Raw genomic sequence first — 21,480 nt, forward strand, 5'->3', positions numbered from 1 at the left:
CCTTGTTAGAGGCTACTTCGCAGGAGGAAACATTTATACTTCTTCAAGTACCTGGTAGCAATGAGTGGCGGTTAGAGGAACTAAAATTGCCACCCCATGTGAATTAGACCTTGTAACAGCACAGACCTCAAATCCTATAAATAGGTCTAAGGGAAGTGATTAGCATTCACCTCCTTGAAGGCGGAAGCTGCATGTAAGGCCAAGGGCAGTCAGGAGCGCTTGAGTCCTATCCCGAGCAGGTCACCAACCAGCTCTGTAACCTTGCACAAGTTGCATACCCACTCTGGGCTTCAGTTTCCACATCTGCTAGGAAGTTGAACCGCATGGTCTTCATGGTCCTTCCCGCCGCGAGGCAGCCACCAAGTAGGCCTAGTCATTACAGCAGCTTCCTGTGGGCGCGGTGCAGGGCTTTAACGGTCCCCCTCCTTCCCCCGCTCAGGCCCGCGAAACCCTCTACAACACGCCCCTCGAAGTGACGGTACTTCCCCAACCGCAGCCAGAGCACGGCTCCGCCCCTTCCCGGAGCCATCCCATCGTGCCCCGCGCCAGGGTCCTAAAGCGGCGGGACGCCTCCCGCCTTTCCGCGGCTCCGACCCCGAACTCTTCTACCTAATTCTCCTGGGCGCCCTGACCTATCAACGTCTAGTATCCCAGCCAATCACGCGGGCCCGAAGTCTTTCCTTCGGTCCACTCTCCTCCCAGTGCTCAGCCGGTGTGAGCCCAAGGCCTTCACCAGGCCAATCCAATCAACAGCCAGCTCTCCCCTGACCCACCCCCTCGGCCAATCCACGCTACCATTCTGCTGCCCGCCAACCAACCCGAGCCTTGAAACCAGCGGGCGAATGGACTCAGGGCGGCCCTTCAACGCTGACTGCCTAGCCAATTGAAGATTCCGCGTGGCCACGGCGGCAGCCAATCGACGTGGAGCGCGGTGCCGCCGCGGCGAGGTCCGGCCCGAATATCCCTCCGCCTTCCTTCCCTCCCTCCCTCCCTCCCTCCCTCTCTCTCCCTCCCTGAGAGCCGCGGTTCACTTACAGCCTTCCTTCTTTCTCCCTCCGCCACCCGAGCACCAGCCGCGCTCTGAGCTGCCCCCGGGGTCCCTTCCCCGCCTCCAGAGAAGCAGCTGCCGCCGCCGCCGGCAGGAGCAAATTGGGAGGGAGGAAAGGAGAAAAGGAGGAAGGAAGGGAGCCGGAGCGACTAACAAGAGGGAGCCGGTGAATGGGCTGGTGGTGACCCCCGCCCCCCACCCCACCCTCCCTTCCCACCCGACCCCCAACCCCCATCCCCAGTTAGAAGCCGCCGCCCCAGAGGCCGGACCGACGTCTTAAGAGAAGTCGTCGCCGCCACCTCCGCCATGGAGCTGATCACCATCCTCGAGAAGACCGTGTCTCCGGGTAGGACGCGGGGGCCGGGGGTCGGGCTGAGGTGATTGGGTTGGGGGAAGGGAAAGCCCTGGACCCGCTGACCCTGTCCTCTTTCCCACTTTTCTTCCCCCCAGATCGGCTGGAACTGGAAGCGGCGCAGAAGTTCCTGGAGCGTGCGGCCGTGGAAAACCTGGTGCGTGCCATCCCGCCGGCCCCCATCCCTCCGTCTCCCCATCCCCTGCGTGCGGGCCTTCCCGCCCTCCTGGAGGCCCAGGCCTCGGGAACCCACCCCGCCCCATCCCGTCCCCCTCCCCCCGCCCGTCCAACCTAACCCCGCCATCGGGAAGCCGGTGGGTGTGTCCCGCCCCGGGCCCCGGCAGCTGGCCAATGGCGCGGCGCGCCGGGGCGACTGCACCCAATCGCCGCGCGTCCTGAGGGCGGCGGTGCAGCGGCAGGGAGAGAGAGGGAGGGAAGGGAAGTTAGGTTGCACCGCGCTGCGTGTTCAGCAAGGGTGGGGGTTGGGGAGCCGGGCCTAGGGGCCATGTGGAAGCACCGAGCCCAGTTGCCCGCCCTGTTCTGACCCGGGCAGGCTTCTCCTTCCTGTCCTGTGGCCCCTGTGATTCCACCTACCTCTCAGAGCTCTACCCTTTCCTATCTCTTGGTCTGTACTCATAGGCAGGCCTGGCAACCGAATGCATGTTGACTTATTCTAGGCAATATTTCTCTTTTTCTGCCTGTTAATTTGCCCGGGATTTTTTCATTTTTATTACTTCGATGAGTAGAGAATTGGTACCCAGACAGCAGTCTGAGGCTCATCCTTGAGATCGGGTCCGTTTCCAGATGAAATCACAGAGGAAAGTTCCTCGTTTTTCATAATTTTGGATTGAAAGGGTACAGGAAAAAGGAAGATAAGTCCACTAGGGTCTGGACTTTTACGTAAAAATGTGGGATGGATTGGTTGAAATAGCCTGTGTCTGCAGTGTTGTTTTCTTTAGTGTTTCCTTTTGGGAGAATGGGGAGCAGAGGGAAAGGTGGATCATACTTGACATCTTTTAAAGATGATAGGTAATGTCTAAATAACACTAAGCATGTGTGTTTCTTTGGGTTAATTAGGCAAATGATGTAAGCAAAAAACAGTGACAAGGCCTATTTTATACGAATTACCTTTCAGTGATTCTTTTTTTGTTCTTACATTGCCAGATTTTACTGCTACATTTTTGTTCATGACTTTACAGAAAAGGTTTCTTTCCTCTGGTATAGACTGATGATAGTTCTATTTGGAGTATATTCCTGTTTCTGGCTTTGTTAATTTGGAAGAAACCTTTTATGTCATCCCTAGCATTCCTAACATTATTTAGTAGTACGTAAAACTTTTTTAAGAGTGATTTTCTGCTCTGGTTGTCAGTGGTTAGAAGCTGTCTGCTTTTGGTTTTTCCTGTTAACTTTTCAGGAAAAGTTTTGGACAGAGCTTTTTGCAGGGTAGAGGAGTATGTGTTAAAATTTTTAAACAAAGGGAGTCGTTTTGGGGTTCTGTATTACAAAAGACTCAGTGTCCTTTTGGGGAGTCCACTATGTTTAGTGGACAACTCTAGTAAAAAATGTATAGGAACATGTACTGTGTTGACTGTTGACTGTTAAATATAATTGCCTTGACAAATTTGCTGTCACATTTTTATGTTTTCGGTTTCCACCTATTTCTAAGTATCATTTTTTCCCCTGTAAATCTGCTCTTTTATGCTGTTCCCCACTTGCTGAAGACTCACAACTGAAATAGGACTTTCTAACTCTATGTTTTGGGTTTATAAGTATTTCCCTCTCATACAAGATTATTTGCTTTTCTGAGATAACTGTAATAACATACTCATTTATTCAACAAATATTGAGTACCAGGCATTGTTCTAGGTACATCTTTAGAAGTCCCCTGACTACTAGATTGTCAACCTTGCTTTAATTCTGGGGGATCTAATGTGAAGATTTAGGCACTAAGAATGACTTTGATAGGAAAATCTAACTTGTTAAGTATTGAGGGTGCATGAGTAGATGGTTGACTTCTTTAATGTACTAACATACAGAAGACTTAAAGTAAGTATTTTGGAGTTTTCTGAAATATGATATGTCCTAAAAGATTTAGGTTCTCCCCAGTGTTTTGGTGTTCCATAAGCTATCCTCAGTTGAAATTCCTAAGAGATATTTTCATTCACTAGTGCATCTTCTCTTAACAGCCTACTTTCCTTGTGGAACTGTCCAGAGTGCTAGCAAATCCAGGAAACAGTCAGGTTGCCAGAGTTGCAGCAGGTCTACAAATCAAAAACTCTTTGACATCTAAAGATCCAGATATCAAGGCACAATATCAGCAGAGGTGGCTTGCTATTGATGCTAATGCTCGACGGGAAGTCAAGAATTATGTAAGTAACTATTACCTCCTTTTGGTCCTATAGCCTAGGGAACCAGAGAAATCTTGGTCAGTTCATTTATCATTTACATGGGATAGAGCTGATGGTATAATAGGTTTTTGGTACCTAAACTTTACTTGAAGACAAAAATTGTATCTCATTTAAATCTCAGTTCAGCTTGTGTATTCCCATAATGGATTGGAATTCTTTTCAGATAACTGAGATAAACTGCAGCAGTTTGGGAAACTTGAATTAGATGCCAGAATTTGTAGAATCTCTGGAGAATTGGACTACTATACAAATTGAGTTTCCAAACTTGTGTTATCAGAATCAGTTAAAGAATTTGTTAATGATATGGTTTCAAGCTCTCTCTGTAATTTTGCTTTGGAGTGTGAGGCTCAGGGATTTTTTTTTTTTTTAACAGAGACAGAGGGAGAGTCAGAGGTAGGGACAGACAGACAGGAATGGAGAGAGATGAGAAGCATCAATCATCAGTTTTTCGTTGTGACACCTTAGCTGTTCATTGATTGCTTTCTCATATGTGCTTTGACTGCGGGCCTTCAGCAGACCCAGTAACCCCTTGCTCGAGCCAGTGACCTTGGGTCCAAGCTGGCGAGCTTTGCTCAAACCAGATGAGCCCGCGCTCAAGCTGGCGACCTTGGGGTCTCAAACCTGGGTCCTCTGCATCCCAGTCCAACGCTCTATCCACTGCGCCACCGCCTGGTCAGGCCTCAGGGATATTTTTTTAACTGTCTTCTCAAGTGATCCATCTAGTCAGTCAGCACCTACTCCTGTTGAAATTCTGCTATAGATAATTTTCATTATTTGGTGGTTTAGACATGCTACTCTGTGTAGTCAGAAGGGAAATTAAATCATCTCTTGGGCCTTTTCAAGCCCAAAGAGTTTGTGAAATAAGATTAATAGTTCTTTTATCAAATACTTAGCAAATTATGAAAAACTTTCTTAAGAAACATCTGGCTCCCCCCGTCCCCGAAGTGGGCGGGTGGGGGCTGCGGCAGACAGACAGATTCCTGCTTGTGCCGACTCCACCTGGCATGCCCACTAAGGGGCGATGCTCTGCTGCAATCAGAGTCATTCTAGCACCTGAGGTGGGGGCCATGGAGCTATCCTCAGTGCCCAGGCCAACTTTGCTTTAATGGAGCCTTAGCTGTGGGAGGGGAAGAGAGAGACAGAGAGGAAGGAGTAGGGGAGGGGTGAAGAAGCCAGATGGGCGCCTCTCCTGTGTGTCCTGGCTGGGAATTGAACCTGGGACCTCCACACACCGGGCTGACGCTCTACTGCTGAGCCAACCAGCCAGGGCTAACATCTGGCTTTTGATCAAAGCATTTAGATTGGGCAGATGAGTTTTATTGAAAATTGAAATGTATGTTGTTGCTCTGTGTCATTGAAGTTCTGTGAGTTTCATTTTTTATTTTTATTTTTTATAAAGACAGAGAGTCAGAGAGAGGGATAGATAGGAACAGACAGGAACGGAGAGAGATGAGAAGCATCAGTCATCAATTTTACGTTGTAGCGCTTTAGTTGTTCATTGATTGCTTTCTTATTTGTGCCTTGACCGTGGGCCTTCAGCAGATCGAGTAACCCCTTGCTCAAACCGGTGACCATGGATCCAAGCTGGTTAGCTTTGCTTAAACCAGATGAGCCCACGCTCAAGCTGGTGACCTTGGGGTCTTGAACCTGGGTCCTCCGCATCCCAGTTCGATGCTCTATCCACTGTGCCACCACCTGGTCAGGCTCTTTTAATTTTTAATTTATTGATTTTAGAGAGGAGAGGAGGGAGAAAGAAACATCGACTTGTTCCATTTATGCATTCATTGGTTGACTCTTGGCATGTGCCCCAACCAGGTATCAAACCCACAAACATGGCACATCAGGACAGTGCTCTAACCAACTGAGCTAGCTACCTGGCCAGGGCTCTTGTGACTTTTTTTTTTGTTTTTTTGTTCGTTGGTTTGGTGTTTTTTTTTACAGAGACAGAGAGTGAGTCAGAAAGAGGGATAGACAGGGACAGACAGACAGGAACGAAGAGATGAGAAGCATCAATCATTTGTTTTTTGTTTTTTTTCCCCTTTTTTTTTTCCTCTGGAGCTGGAAACGGGGAGAGACAGTCAGACAGACTCCCGCATGTGCCCAACTGGGATCCACCTGGCACGCCCACCAGGGGCAACGCCCCGCCCACCAGGGGGCGATGCTCTGCCCCTCCGGGGCGTCGCTCTGCCCGGACCAGAGCCACCCCAGAGCCACCCCAGCGCCCGGGGCAGAGGCCAAGGAGCCATCCCCAGCGCCCGGGCCATCTCCGCTCCGATGGAGCCCCGGCTGTGGGAGGGGAAGAGAAAGACCAGGAAGGGGGCGGGTGGAGAAGCAAATGGGCGCCTCTCCCACGCGCCCTGACTGGGAATCGGACCCGAGTCCCCCGCAAGCCAGGCCGACGCTCCACCGCTGAGCCAACCGGCCAGGGCCTCAATCATTAGTTTTTCATTGCGCGTTGTAACACCTTAGTTGTTCATTGATTGCTTTCTCCTGTGTGCCTTGACCACGGGCCTTCAGCAGACCGAGTAACCCCTTGCTGGAGCTAGGGACCTTGGGTTCAAGCTGGTGGGCTTTTGCTCAAACCAAATGAGCCCGTGCTCAAGCTGGTGACCTCGGGGTCTCGAACCTGGGTTTTCTGCATCCCAGTCCGACGCTCTCTTCACTGCGCCACCACCTGGTCAGGCCTCTTGTGACTTTTTCGTTGAACTAGAAATTTTTATTTCTAAATGTAGCAAAAGATTCAGAATGCATGGGCAGGTGTCTTTTTTTTTTTTTTTTTTTTAAGCTGTTTAACTGCCTGTCCTACCTGTATAAGGCACTAACTAAGTCAGGCATCATTGGTCCTTGCTGTTTGAGGGGAAACCAGTGGGGATACTTGTGTATTTGTGCAGGTGTGGTTATGCACATTTTATTTGCTATTTCTTGGTTCAAAGTGTCAGCATTAGGTAAATTAGTACCCCATTAGGCAATAACTTCTCTTGGTTACATACCGCTTTCCCAAGTCTTACGTGGAAACACCTTATTTTGAGTCTGTCTTTAAATACATCGAGCTATTTCTATTCACATTGGATCTACTTATATAGTAACATTTTAATATTCTCTTTAGCAATTTGATATACTGTAAATGAAAGTTATGCCATGAATCACTGCAAGTCTTCATTACCTACATTGCAGTGCCCAAATGTGGTAAGAAATGGTTGGGACTGTAACTGCCTTTTTTTGGGTTTTTTGCACATCCCTATTTCTTTTTTTTAAAAATAATTTTGATGCCTGTATCTCTTTTTTTTTAAATTTTATTTATTTATTTATTTTAGAGAGGAGAGGGAGGGAGAGACAGAGAGAGAGAGAGAGAGAGAGAGAGGAGAGACAGAGAGAGAGAAGTGGGGGAGGAGCTAGAAGCATCAACTCCCATATGTACCTTGACCAGGCAAGCCCAGGGTTTCGAACCGGCAACCTCAGCATTTCCAGGTCAACACTTTATCCACTGCGCCACCACAGGTCAGGCGCACATCCCTATTTCTTAATTTGAGAGACAGAGAAACATCAGTTTGTTCCACTCATTTATACATTCATTAGTTGTTTCTTGTATGTGCCCTGATCAGGGATCAAACCCACAGCTTTAGTGTACTGGTATAATGCTCTAACCAGCTGCCCTATCCTGCTAGGGCAGCACGTCACTCTTAACACCAAAATTTTTCTAAGATTTGCTTTTCTTTTTTTTTTTTTAATTTATTCATTTTAGAGGGGAGAGGGAGAGAGAGAGAGAGAGAGAGAGAAGGGGGGGAGGAGCTGGAAGCATCAACTCCCATATGTGCCTTGACCAGGCAAGCCCAGGGTTTTGAACCGGCGACCTCAGCATTTCCAGGTCGACGCTTTATCCACTGCGCCACCACAGGTCAGGCCAAAATTTTTCTAAGATTTGAATAAGAATTTGTTGAGCCCTTGTGCATGAAGAAAAAATTAGCAATTATCTTGGTCTTTTCCCCTTCCATAACACATCTAGTAATTAATACTTTCTCAGTGCTGGTGGCAATGTTTTTTTTTTTTTACAGAGACAGAGAGAGCGAGTCAGAGAGAGGGATAGACAGGGACAGACAAATAAGAATGGAGAGATGAGAAGCATCAATCATTAGTTTTCGTTACGCATTGCAACACCTTAGTTGTTCATTGATTGCTTTCTCATATGTGCCTTGACCATGGGGCTACAGCAGACGGAGTAATCCCTTGCTCAAGCCAGCGACTTTGGGTCCAAGCTGGTGAGCTTTGCTCAAACCAGATGAGCCCGCGCTCAAGCTGGCGATCTCGGGGCCTCGAAACTAGGTTCTCTGCATCTCAGTCTGGTGCTCTATCCGCTGCGCCACCGCCCGTTCAGGCGGCAATGTTTTTTTTTTAATCTGGGTCTTAGGCAAAATTGAGAGCTAGTTTCTTTTTCTTTCTTTTTTTTTTTCCAGAGACAGAGTCAGAAAGAGGGATAGATAGGGACAGACAGACAGGCACGGAGAGAGATGAGAAGCATCAATCATCAGTTTTTCATTGTCACACCTTAGTTGTTCATTGATTGCTTTCTCATATGTACCTTAACCGGGGGGCTACAGTAGACTGAGTAACCCCTTGCTTGAGCCAGTGACCTTGGGTTCAAGCTGGTAAGCTTTGCTCAAACCAGATGAGCCCATGCTCAAGCTGGTGACCTTGGGGTCTCGAACCTGAGTCCTCTGTATCCCAGTCTGACGCTCTATTCACTGCACCACCATCTGGTCAGGCTAGTTTCATATTTTTATTTCATATCATTGAATATTATCATCAGGGCATTCTTACTTTAAAATAAAGTAATGTTCAGTACTCTGGAGTTGAACATTTGTAATTTCTAAATCAAGTAATGGCAATTCTGGAAGCAATTTAAAAGGAGCAACATAGCCCTGGCTGGGTCACTCAGTTAGTTGAAGCATCATCCCTGTGCACCAAGGTTGTGTGTTTGATCCCCAGTCAAGGTACATAAAGAAGCAACCAATGAGGCCCTGACCAGTTAGCTCAGTTGGTTAAGAGCATCATTCTGAAACAATAAGATTACCAGATTGATCCTGGGCCAGGGCACATGTGGGAAGCTGACAATGAGCGCATGACTGTGTGGAAGAGCAAATGAGTGCTTCCCTTTCCCCTCCCTTCCTCTGTGTCTCTCTGAAAATAAAAGAAATTAAGCCCTGGCTGGATAGCTTGTTTGGTTGGAACATCGTCCTGGAGCACAGAGTTGCCAGTTCAATTCCCTGGTTGGGGCACATACAGGAGCAGCTCAATGTTTCTGTCTCTCTCTCTACCTTCTCTCAAAAAGAAGCAACCAATGAATGCACAACCTAAGTACAACAATAAATTGATGTTTCTCTCCCACTCAAATCAATCAAAAATTTTTTTAAAAAATCAAAAATGAAGGTGCATGTGGTTCATTACTCTCAGAGATGGTGCAGTGTAGTACAAAGGCGCGCTGGACTGAAACTCTTAGACTTGGGTTAATACCTGTTCAGCTCCTGCTATTTTGGACAATTCATCTTGACCCCTCCTCCTCCCTTAGACTTTTGACATACAATTTTGTTAAAGTCCATTCTAGCTTTGGTAGCCCTAGAGAGCAAAACCTTCATTTAAAATCAACCAGAACTGTTTGTTATTTGGTAGAGCTGGTGGGAGTGGGAGCAGGCAGGGGTGGTGGTGTACTGTATAGGGGGAAAGATGGGGAGGTCATTATTAGCTACAAAGCAGGATTCTGAATGACCTGACCCAGTCAGCAGAGCTGGCCTGAATATTTGGCAGCTACTCTTTGTCCTGTGTTCATGCCAGGAACAGTTAACTGTTTGCCTTTTGAGTGGACTGGTGATTCTCTTTTTTTTTTAGATTTTATTTATTGATTTTGGGTGTGGTGGTAAGTGTGGAAAACATTAACTTGTAGTAGTTACCTCTTGTATGTGCCTTGGCTGGGGCCCAGGGTTTTGAACTAGCAACCTTAACATTACAGGTCAAAGCTTTATCCACTGTGCCACCACAGGTCAGGCATGGACTGGTGATTCTTAATGAGTTCATTCACTGGCTTAGCTGACCATAGTAATGATTAATCCTGGGTCCATTGTGTCTTCATCCTTTATTTGTACCTGTGCTTTTACCCTTTATATAAATGCTTATATGATTACTGTTTCAAATGAGACATGTTTAATGATAAGATTTTTTTTTTTTACTTTTATTGATTTTAGAGAGAGAGCAAGGCAGAGAGAGGCAGAAACATCAATCTGTTTCTGTATGTGCTCTGACCGGGGATCAAACCAGCAACTTTTGCATATCAATGCGGTGCTCTGACCAAGCTCTCCGGCCAGGACTATGGATTTCATTTTAATAGGCATATCTGACTAGTACTTGGTATCTCTCAAGAGGACTGTTCTTTTATTTTTAAGGAAACAGAACAAATTCAGATTGGGGGTTAAATAAGCATAATTCTTAGGTATTAGTAACATCAATTACTTCGTATCTATATCTAGTGATGTTACTTGACTGAGGCCTCTCTATGAAAGTTACCCAGCATGCTAAATTGTCAATGACCAGAAGGTAGAAGGTTTATTCTGCATTTCATGAGTGGGAATATCTCTTCCTTAAATAAGGTTAGACCATGATCTACTATGAATCAGACCCAACCCGAATGCCCCAGAGTTATTTAGCCTCATCCCCAAATCCCACTTTCTGTCCACAAAGCAAGGCTGTGAGCATCCTTCCATTATATCACTAAGGAACCTAGAAGGTGAATTTTGTGATCTCCTTCACCTTTTAATGCTACCGCCTTTCTGTTACTTTTCTACCTTGTGTTGAACATTGAAGTGAGGTGATTGGCTTTGGAGAATTCCGTCTGGAGGTGGGGGAGGTGGTTGGGATTTTTTCCTGGGGTCTGGGCAGTGTTGATTGTGCTGATGTTGGTATTAAGGCTGGCTTTCCCATCCCCAACAACTGATCTATACTGTATATGCCTGTTATACTTTTCTGTTATAGAAAACTCAGTTCTAAGAGGTGATTGTTAGGAATTGACATCTTTCATCTTGTTTTTCTTTTGTGTCTGTGTATGCAGGTTTTGCAGACTTTGGGCACAGAAACTTACCGGCCTAGTTCTGCCTCACAGTGTGTGGCTGGTATTGCTTGTGCAGAGATCCCAGTGAACCAGTGGCCAGAACTCATTCCACAGCTGGTGGCCAATGTCACAAACCCCAACAGCACAGAGCATATGAAAGAGTCAACATTGGAAGCTATTGGTTACATTTGCCAAGATATAGTAAGAGCTGCCTTTATCTAACATACATAACTATATGATATCATCTGGTTGTGACATGTGTGATACAGCATCAGGATTATCTTAACCATATAAAGAAAACCAAGTTACTACAAAATGTTTTGAAAGTAGAACTGCTTTATTTGTTAATTTAGACTTCTAAGTTAACTTATCCTCACATTGTTAGTCATGTCCTAAAATTAAGAGACTTAAGGGTCAAACTCAAAATGGAAATCCGTGTGTTTGGAGAGGCGTAGATTCTTGACTTTTAAGGACACTCTTATCTTGGATCATCCCTGATCTAATCTAAATATCCTCGTGTGCCATGGCTGCTGTTACACTTTCATTGACAATCTTACAGAAACGGTTCACCAGCTCTTTTTTTGTATTTTAAGTTAGAAGCGGGGAGGCAGTCATACAGACTCCTTCATTCGCCCGACCGGGATCCACCTGGCATGCCCACCAGGGGGCGATGCTCTGACCATCTGGGGCGTTGCTCCACAGCAACAGAGCCATTCTAGTGTTTGAGGTGGAGGCCATGGAGCCATCCTCAGCGCCTGGGCCCACTTTGTTACAATGGAGCCTTGGCTGTGGGAGGGGAAGAGAGAAATAGAGAGGAAGGAGAAGGGGAAGGGTGGAGAAACAGATGGGCGCTTCTCCTGTGTGCCCTGACCAGGAATCGAACCCAGGATTTCTTTTTGTATTTTTCTGAAGCTGGAAACGGGGAGAGACAGACAGACTCCCGCATGCGCCCGACCGGGATCCACTCAGCACGCCCACCAGGGGCGACGCTCTGCCCCTCTGGGGCGTCACTCTGTTGCGACCAGAGCCACTCTAGCGCCTGGGGTAGAGGCCAAGGAGCCATCCCCAGCGCCTGGGCCATCTTTGCTCCAATAGAGCCTCGCTGCGGGAGGGGAAGAGAAAGACAGAGAGGAAGGAGAGGGGGAGGGGTGGAGAAGCAGATGGGCGCCTCTCCTGTGTGCCCTGGCCGGGAATCGAACCTGGGACTCCCGCACGCCAGGCCGATGCTCCACCACTGAGCCAACTGGCCAGGGCTTCACCAGCTCTTGCTGTAATTGGATTAACCACTGGAGCCACAGCACAGTGTGTGAAATGCAGCTGTCCTAAGACTGTTGTTGTTGCTGAGGTTACCACTTTTGGTGTCTGTTTTGATACAAAGACTTGAAGCAGAGAAGTCCATAGCTCTTGACATGAACTTAGACTCCCTTGATGTGTGCCCAGGTGTTGAGCCTTGGCCCTTAGATATTCTGCAGCTATACTTGAGTTGGTACAGATGGCTTGGGGGGGGGGGATCACACTGCCATTTCCATTTGCACAGAAGGGAGTGGGGAGCAGTATTACCTCATGTCCAGAGTCATGCTAAGAAGTCAGAGATGAAGTTGATGAGTTTAACTTTTTTCGGGTCAATATTTGGACTATCAGACCCTGGGATATTTTGTCCCTAAATGGAAATGTGTAGAGAAAGATCAGAGAAAGTCATGATACTCGCTCAAGTGGATTTTACACTTAAAAGGACTGCTGATTAGTCATGAGTTCATTATTATGTTCATTGCACTTCTCTGCTTGTTTCAGGACCCAGAGCAACTACAAGATAAATCCAATGAGATTCTGACTGCCATAATCCAGGGGATGAGGAAAGAAGAGCCTAGTAATAATGTGAAGCTAGCAGCTACTAATGCACTCCTGAACTCATTGGAGTTCACCAAAGCAAACTTTGACAAAGAGGTAAGTGCCTTTCGACAGAAAGGTGTGGATTCAGAGGGTAAGGAGAATTAAACCAAAGATGTTTTTTTATTTGTTTGTTTGTTTTATGATTTAGAAAGGACAGTCTTGTTTAGAAGTGTTCATTTTTATTCCAGTTAAGATTTGTGTGAGATATGGCCATGGAATAGGTGTTTGTCATTTTTCATCAGGCTTTTGGAAATAATGTGATCTATAAAGGGTTTCTAAGCTTAGGTTTTTTTTCCCCTTTGCAGTCTAAAGTGTGCTTTGAGATTTTTTTTTTTTTTTTTTTTTTGTCTTTTTCTGAAGCTGGAAATGGGGAGAGACAGGCAGACAGACTCCCGCATGCGCCCGACTGGGATCCACCCGGCATGCCCACCAGGGGGCGATGCTCTGCCCCTCTGGGGCGTTGCTCTGTAGTGACCAGAGCCACTCTAGCGCCTGGGGCAGAGGCCCAGGAGCCATCCCCAGCGCCCGGGCCATCTTTGCTCCAATGGAGCCTCGGCTGCGGGAGGGGAAGAGAGAGACAGAGAGGAAGGAGAGGGGGAGGGGTGGAGAAGCAGATGGGCGCCTCTCCTGTGTTCCCTGGCCGGGAATCGAACCCAGGACCTCTGCATGCCAGGCCGACGCTCTACTACCAAGCCAACCGGCCAGGGCCTTTTTTTTTTTTTTTAATTATAGAATTTGAGCTGCTTTATACTTCCTGAGGGAAGGTGCTTGAAAATTAAGTTTATTTTGCCTAAAAGTATTTTCTTGTTACTTATTTTTAATTGTGTTACAGTAGGCAATAACATAAAATTGACCATCTTAACCATTTTTAAGTGGAGAGTTCTGTAGTGTTAAGTATATTCATATTGTTTTGCAACCAGTCTCCAGAATTTCATCTTGCAAAACTGAAACTATTTCCATTAAACAGCTAGCTCCCCATTTTCCCTGCCTCATTCCTGGCAACAACCTTGCTTTCTGGTTTTATGATTACTTGACTCTGTTTCTGTGATTTCTCTAGATAGCTTATGTAAGTGGATTATGTGGTGTTCTGTCTTTTTGTGACTGGCTTATTTCACTTACCATAATGTCTTGGGTTCATGTGTGTAGGATGTGTCAATTTCATTTTTAAGGCTGATTGATATTCCATTGTATGTATGTATATATATCCCATACACACACACACACACACACACACACCACATTTTGTTTGTCTAATGAGAATGCTACCACGAACATGGGTGAATACGTCTCTTTGAGACCCTGCTCTCAGTTCTTTAGGATCTAAAACCAGAAGTGGACTTGCTGGGTCATATGGTCTGGAAGTAGTTTTGTATATGTGGTGACACTTCAGCTGGGCTCTTTGCCATTTCTTGGCCTTATAGTAGACAAAGTGGAGAGGTCTAAAGAAGGCCAAGGCAAACTGAAATTCTCATTGCTTAGAAAATAGGGGTTTTCTTTTAGGTTTCAGAAGACTTAGGACAGTTAGCAAATAAAGCTCGTTATTCTGTTCTCCCGTATCTTGCCACATTTGATGTGGATTTGCCACCTCCCAGGAAACCAGTTTTGTCTCTGAAATAAAGTGAATGCTTTTAATGCTCTTAATTTTTAAATACAAAGAAACAGATTTTCCGAATGTAGGTAGATTTTTTTGTTTTGCTTTTGTTTTAACTAACCATCTTTATTTAGAACCTGTGGCCGATATTTTCCTATTTTCTCCCCGATGTCTTATTAGTGAAGGTCATTTTGGGGATTAAAAGATTAGGGACCTCCTTTGAGGACAGGTCATATGATAGACACTGGGGACAAACTCTGTAGTCTTCATAGTGCTATTACTATGTCAAAGCCGCTTGGTTGGTCCAGAATTGTGTGGGTCCCTGAGGGTGTAAGGTTTTTCTTGAAGGGATAATCTAGCAGTCTTCATGTATGTGGTTTACAACTCTTCTAATTCTCTCTCTTTTTTTTTTCTGCAGTCCGAAAGGCACTTTATTATGCAGGTGGTCTGTGAAGCCACACAGTGTCCAGATACGAGAGTAAGTATGAGGTCCCTGAAAATTTTATCTTCATATTTCCTAGGAAATGACAACTCTGGGATAGTAGTTTGAAATGTTGGGAATCGGGTAACTTCAGAAATAAGGTTATTAGACCATTAAGAATTTTTCTTCAATATCTTGGAGAAGAGGGAAGAACAGTACTTAGAAAATTTACATAATAGAAGTTGACATCTTGTAAAGGGTTTAAGGAAGAAAGGATTTTTGATCCACCTACTAGTTAATTTCTTTAGTGTAAGTGATTGTTTTCCAGTGTAGCCATTGAAACAGCTTTGCTACTGCTGTAACCTAAATGTTGACTCTTGAAGCAGGTTGAAGTAACCTTAGTCTAAGTGGCATTAGTGAGTTTTGTCCTGCTCTGTCTTCCATTGGGGAATGCTAATCCAAATGTACCTCTCTTGACCCTTTAGGTTATTGACTCTCTTGAGTGGAGTAGTTACTTTTGTCAGATTGCCTTGTTATTAAATTGAATGGTAAACTGTTTAATCTGCTCTTTGCAAAAGGTACGAGTGGCTGCCTTACAGAATCTGGTGAAAATAATGTCCTTGTATTATCAGTACATGGAGACATATATGGGTCCCGCTCTTTTTGCAGTAAGTATTTCTAGTTTATGTATTTGAGCATTAGCTAATTGTAAAGCCCATCATTCTGAGTTGCTGTTTGGTTAATTCTATAAATATTTTTACTTAATATTATGAAATCAAGGAAGTTTCTTGAGTGCTAGTGTTATGTTGAAGTTCATCAGCAGTGTGCCAGAAAAACATGCCATTTCTGTGCTGGGCAACAAAAAAGATAGTGTATTTTTAAAATCTGTTTCCTCTATCTACCCTTCATTTTAGACCTAGCTTTTATATATCTATATTTTTAAATTTTTTAAATTATTATTATTTTTTTTTACAGAGGGAGTCAGAGAGAGGGATAGACAGGGACAGACAGACAGGAACGGAGAGATGAGAAGCATCAATCATTAGTTTTTTGTTGCACATGGCAACACCTTAATTGTTCATTGATTGCTTTCTCATACGTGCCTTGACTGTGGGCCTTCAGCAGACCGAGTAACCCCCTTGCTGGAGCCAGCGAGCTTGGGCTCAAGCTGGTGAGCTTTTTGCTCAAACCAGATGAGCCCACGCTCAAGCTGGCGACCTCGGGGTCTCAAACCTGGGTTTTCTGCATCCCAGTCTATTCACTGCGCCACCGCCTGGTCAGGCGATAAATCTATATTTTTAAAACTTTAATGTCTGGTTAGAGGAGGGGTCTAACTTGAACCAGCACTTAGGGTGTGAGGTGTCTTTTTTCTTCCTCTCTCTTTAAGATCACAATCGAAGCAATGAAAAGTGACATTGATGAAGTGGCCCTACAAGGGATAGAATTCTGGTCCAACGTCTGTGATGAGGAAATGGATCTGGCCATTGAAGCATCGGAGGTGAACCTGGGGGTGGGGGCGTGGAGGGAAAGTGATTACTCTGACTGGGCTTTGGGACGTGCCTCCTTTGTAGGCCTGATTGTTCTCTTCTGAGAAAGCTTTATTCCGACTGGACTTAGGCTCGTTCGCTTTGTGGAAATTTTGATTTTTTTGCTAGCCGTGAGGGAGCCATTTGATTTTTTTGCTGCTGCTCGTGAGGAAGACAGACCAATAATGTGTCATCTCATGTTTTTCCCAGTCAGGCTTGATTTGTAAATATTCAGTAGTACTATGAACACAAGGGGGCAGCAGGCAGTCACAGTTCCATGAAGTGATGTCTGGTGCTGTTTTTTCCTTTAGGAAGTCCGAATGCAAGTTTTCTAACTTCAGTGGAGATAGGGGGAAAGGGATTAGTTCTGGATTTTCAATCCTTTGAATTCAAGCTTTGTTTTCCATCTTGATGTACTTAAAAAACACAATCTTATTTTTGGCATTCTTCAGGTTACGTAGATGACAGCTTGTTAATATGAGTTGAGCTTATGAAAAAAGAATGTAATTCTTAACATTGCCTTTGTCCTTTAAGGCAGTGGTCTTCAGGCCGCGGACCGGTTCCGGTTCGTGGGCCATTTGGTACCAGTCCGCAGAGAAAAAATAACTTATATTATTTCCGTTTTATTTTTTAAAAAGGACCAGATTCCCTCTGTTACATCCGTCTAAGACTCACTCTTGACGCTTGTCTCGGTCATGTGATACATTTATCCGTCCCACCCTAAAGGCCAGTCTGTGAAAATATTTTCTGACATTAAACCGGTCCGTTGCCCAAAAAAGGTTGGAGACCACTGCTTTAAGGCCTGAAAGAATCTCATTGAAGTAGACCAAAAAATATAAATGCCCTCAAAGATCACAGCAGATGTTACCATTTGCTCTCTGTATTTTTGTATAGACCCCTGGACAGCTCTCATTGTCTGCCTTAGTACCATAACTTGTTTGCTGCTGTCCTGAATTTGCTTTATGTTTGTCCTCAGGCAGCAGAACAAGGACGGCCTCCTGAGCACACCAGCAAATTTTATGCCAAAGGAGCACTGCAGTACCTGGTTCCAATCCTCACGCAGACACTAACTAAGCAGGTGAGTTACCTTCCAAACTTAGCCAGGTTAGCGATAAAACTTTAAGGGTGAGTTTGCTGTGGGACAGCTTCCACGAAGGAGCTCAGCAACTGTTCAACTGTTACAGATGATTGAGGAACAGCTGGGCAGGATGTGTAAGGTCCTCTAGGCTCAGAATTGTTTGTGTTTTTTTGTTTGTTTTGTTTTTGTTTTTTGTTTTTACAGAGAGTCAGAGAGAGGGATAGATAGGGACAGGCAGACAGGAACAGAGAGAGATAAGAAGCATCATCAGTTTTTTGTTGCGACACCTTAGTTGTTCATTGATTGTTTTCTCATATGTGCCTTGACCTTGGGGCTATAGCAGACCGAGTAACCCCTTGCTCAAGCCAGCAAGCTTGGGTCCAAGCTGATGAGCTTTTTGCTCAAACCAAATGAGCCCACGCTTCTCGAACCTGGGTCCTCCACATCCCAGTTTGACGCTCTATCCACTGCACTACCGCCTGGTCAGGCCAGAATTGTTTGTTAAGGAGAACTTTTCAGTCTTGATCTGGAACAAGCCATACACTACTCTGATTTCCTGAGTGCTACATTGTTCAAACTAGCCGAAGAGACTTGCACTGTAAAAGTTGCAATAAAGAAAGTTTGGGAAGAGAGAAGTACAAGTTTTAAACCACTCGAATACCTGCTTATATCTGGGATATTTTTGTGAGTTCACAGTATATATATATACCTTTAAAATGATGAGGTTGAATAAGAGTTAGTCTTGCCCTGGCCGGTTGGCTCAGCGGTAGAGCGTCGGCCTAGCGTGCGGAGGACCCGGGTTCGATTCCCGGCCAGGGCACATAGGAGAAGCGCCCGTTTGCTTCTCCACCCCTCCGCCGCGCTTTCCTCTCTGTCTCTCTCTTCCCCTCCCGCAGTCAAGGCTCCATTGGAGCAAAGATGGCCCGGGCGCTGGGCATGGCTCTGTGGCCTCTGCCTCAGGCGCTAGAGTGGCTCTGGTCGCAATATGGCGACGCCCAGGATGGGCAGAGCATCGCCCCCTGGGGGGCAGAGCACCGCCCCTGGTGGGCGTGCCGGGTGGATCCCGGTCGGGCGCATGCGGGAGTCTGTCTGACTGTCTCTCCCTGTTTCCAGCTTCAGAAAAATGAAAAAAAAAAAAAAAAAAAAAAAAAAAAAAAAAAAAAGAAAATAAAGTAAAAATAAATTTTTTAAAGAAATAATACTAATTATTAAAAATCATAATAGTCACTTTGACTACAATGTAATAAAATCAGACTTTAAAATCAAAAGTTTACAGCCTGACCAGGTGGTGGCACAGTGGATAGAGTGTTGGACTGGAATGTGGAGGACCCAGGTTCAAAACCCTGAGCTTACCAGCTTGAGCATGGTACTGTGGACATTACCCCATGGTCACTGGCTTGAACCCAGGGTCACTGGTTTGAGCAAAGGGTCCCTCGTTCTGCTGTAGCGCCTGATCAGGGCATATTGGGGGGGGGGGGCAATTAATGAACAACTAAGCTGCCACAACGAAGAATTGATGTTTCTCATCTCTGTCCCTTTCTGTCCCTATCAGTCCCTTTATCTCTCATCACACACACAAAAAATCAAAAGTTTACACTAAGTCACTCAAACATTTGAAAATATTAAAACATAAACAATTAGGTCAAAGAAGATTAAAAGCATAAGATTTGGTACAAAAAGAAGTAATTAGACTTCATAAAAATGATCTAATGAATAAATAGAGAAATTCTTTTATATGAAGTGTATCTTGGTTACAGTCTGTCCCTTTAGACTTTGTGAGTAGTTTTCCTTGGTGAGGTGTTTGGAAAGATAGTTACCTCATCTCTGGTGCATGCGAAATGTTATTGAAGAGATGTCAGTGCTGTAACTTTGAGCTCTGCAAAATGTCTTGTACAAACAAGAATGTAATTTGTTTTTAGGAAAGTACACGACTCTCAATTGTAGAAGATAAGTAGAAATATATTTGGTTAAAATGGACTGGATATGCCCTTAAAATTTCTTCTCTTTCAACTTTACAGTTGATATTTTTTAATCTTTTGATCTTATTATCTTTGCTTTTGTATTTCTTTGGTTGTGTTTCCCTGCTTGGGAACAAATCATTCTTTAAGTATGTAATTATCTGAAACTGCATAGGCATCCTGCCTTAATAAACTCCTGCGGGTGAATGGCCACAATAAGGATGATAGAACTTGACTTTTAATTTCACAGAAACTCTGAGTGGAGTCTTTGTTGTTTAACTTTTTACTGAATTATAACAACTACTAGAACATTAGAAGCCCTCTTAGGTGTTCTTGTCAGTAGCTCTGTAGATTAATTTTGATTGTTTTAATTATGTATATAATTAGAATCATATAGCATATAGGTTAATTAATTTTGATTGGTGTTTGAACTTTTATAACTAGAATCATACAGTATTGTATATGCTTTTGTTTTGCCTTTCACTCCATAAATCTGAGATCATCGTTCTGTTATATGTCGTTGAAGTTCGTCTCATTGTGTAGTGCTGAGTGGGTTCCTTCCTCCAACTGGGTCTTAACAAAGCATGTGCCATGATGAATCTTTATGGGAGAGAATAAATAAAAAGAAAAAGGTTTTGTTTTATTTACGACCCCAAAGCTTCAGTTCTGATAACATTTGGTAATAATTAAGAGTACCTTGTTAAAGTGATTTTTGTCTGAGAGAGAGAGAGGCAGGAAGAGAGATGAGAACCATCAACTCGTAGTTGTGTCACTTTAGTTATTTTTATTTATTTATTTATTTTTTCATTTTTCTGAAGCTGGAAACAGGGAGAGACAGTCAGACAGACTCCCGCATGCGCCCGACCGGGATCCACCCGGCACGCCCACCATGGGCGATGCTCTAGCGCCTGAGGCAGAGGCCACAGAGCCATCCCCAGCACCCGGGCCATCTTTGCTCCAATGGAGCCTTGGCTGCGGGAGGGGAAGAGAGAGACAGAGAGGAAAGCGCGGCGGAGGGGTGGAGAAGCAAATGGGCGCTTCTCCTGTGTGCCCTGGCCGGGAATCGAACCCGGGTCCTCCGCACGCTAGGCCGACGCTCTACCGCTGAGCCAACCGGCCAGGGCACTTTAGTTATTTATTGACTGATTCTTATATGTGCCTTGACCAGGCGACTCAACCAGGGCCAGTACCCCTTACTTAATCCAGTGACCTTGGGATCATGTTGATGATCCCACACTCAAGCCGGCTACCTCTCGGGGTTTCGAACCTGAATCCTCAAGTGTCCCAGATTAACACGGTATGCAGTGTGCTACCACCAGTCAGGCGATTATTGGCACCTGTTATTTTTATTTATTTATTTACTTATTTATTTATTTTACAGAGACAGAGGGATAGACAGGGACAGACAGACAGGAACGGAGATGAGAAGCATCAGTCATTAGTTTTTCGTTGCACGTTGCAACACCTTAATTGTTCATTGATTGCTTTCTCATATGTGCCTTGACCGTGGGCCTTCAGCAGACCAAGTAACCTCTTGTTTGAGCCAGTTACCTTGGGCTCAAGCTGGTGAGCTTTTGCTCAAACCAGATGAGCCATTGCTCAAGCTGGCGACCTCGGGGTCTCGAACCTGGGTCTTCCACATCCCAGTCCAACGCTCTATCCACTGCGCCACCGCCCGGTCAGGTGGTACTTGTTATTTTTAAATAAAACTTACTCGTGCTACATTCTTTATCCAGGATGAAAATGATGATGATGATGATTGGAACCCCTGCAAAGCAGCCGGGGTGTGCCTCATGCTTCTGGCCACCTGCTGTGAAGATGACATTGTCCCTCATGTTCTCCCCTTCATTAAAGAACACATCAAGAACCCTGATTGGCGGTACCGGGATGCAGCAGTGATGGCTTTCGGCTGTATCTTGGAAGGACCTGAGCCCAATCAGCTTAAACCACTAGTTATACAGGTAAAGCCAAGGGCATGAAGGGGTGGAAAGGGAGTGTTTGTTCTTGAAACTTTTTGCTTGAAAGCATTCCTTTATTTTAAAAACAAAGCTATAAGTAGTCATCCACAGAGATTATTTCTAGGTAATTACTTGCTGCCAATGAAGGGTAAAAATA

The 21,480-nt window shown here is 45.1% G+C and overlaps 1 protein-coding gene across 1 annotated transcript in view; it reads left to right on the forward strand.

The window, feature by feature from the left end:
• The first annotated feature begins 986 nt into the window (after positions 1 to 986).
• Positions 987 to 21,480, forward strand: part of KPNB1 (karyopherin subunit beta 1) — a 36,086-nt gene continuing 15,592 nt past the window's right edge. The window contains exons 1-10 of the mRNA XM_066263813.1: positions 987 to 1,394; positions 1,499 to 1,557; positions 3,587 to 3,769; positions 10,902 to 11,102; positions 12,693 to 12,845; positions 14,801 to 14,860; positions 15,382 to 15,471; positions 16,191 to 16,301; positions 17,306 to 17,407; positions 21,102 to 21,326. Coding sequence (XP_066119910.1) covers positions 1,355 to 1,394; positions 1,499 to 1,557; positions 3,587 to 3,769; positions 10,902 to 11,102; positions 12,693 to 12,845; positions 14,801 to 14,860; positions 15,382 to 15,471; positions 16,191 to 16,301; positions 17,306 to 17,407; positions 21,102 to 21,326 — 1,224 coding nt within the window. The 5' untranslated portion in view covers positions 987 to 1,354. The remainder of the gene's footprint in view (positions 1,395 to 1,498; positions 1,558 to 3,586; positions 3,770 to 10,901; positions 11,103 to 12,692; positions 12,846 to 14,800; positions 14,861 to 15,381; positions 15,472 to 16,190; positions 16,302 to 17,305; positions 17,408 to 21,101; positions 21,327 to 21,480) is intronic.

This window comes from Saccopteryx bilineata, chromosome 2 (genome assembly GCF_036850765.1).
Source record: "Saccopteryx bilineata isolate mSacBil1 chromosome 2, mSacBil1_pri_phased_curated, whole genome shotgun sequence".
NCBI classification, from domain to species: domain Eukaryota; kingdom Metazoa; phylum Chordata; class Mammalia; order Chiroptera; family Emballonuridae; genus Saccopteryx; species Saccopteryx bilineata.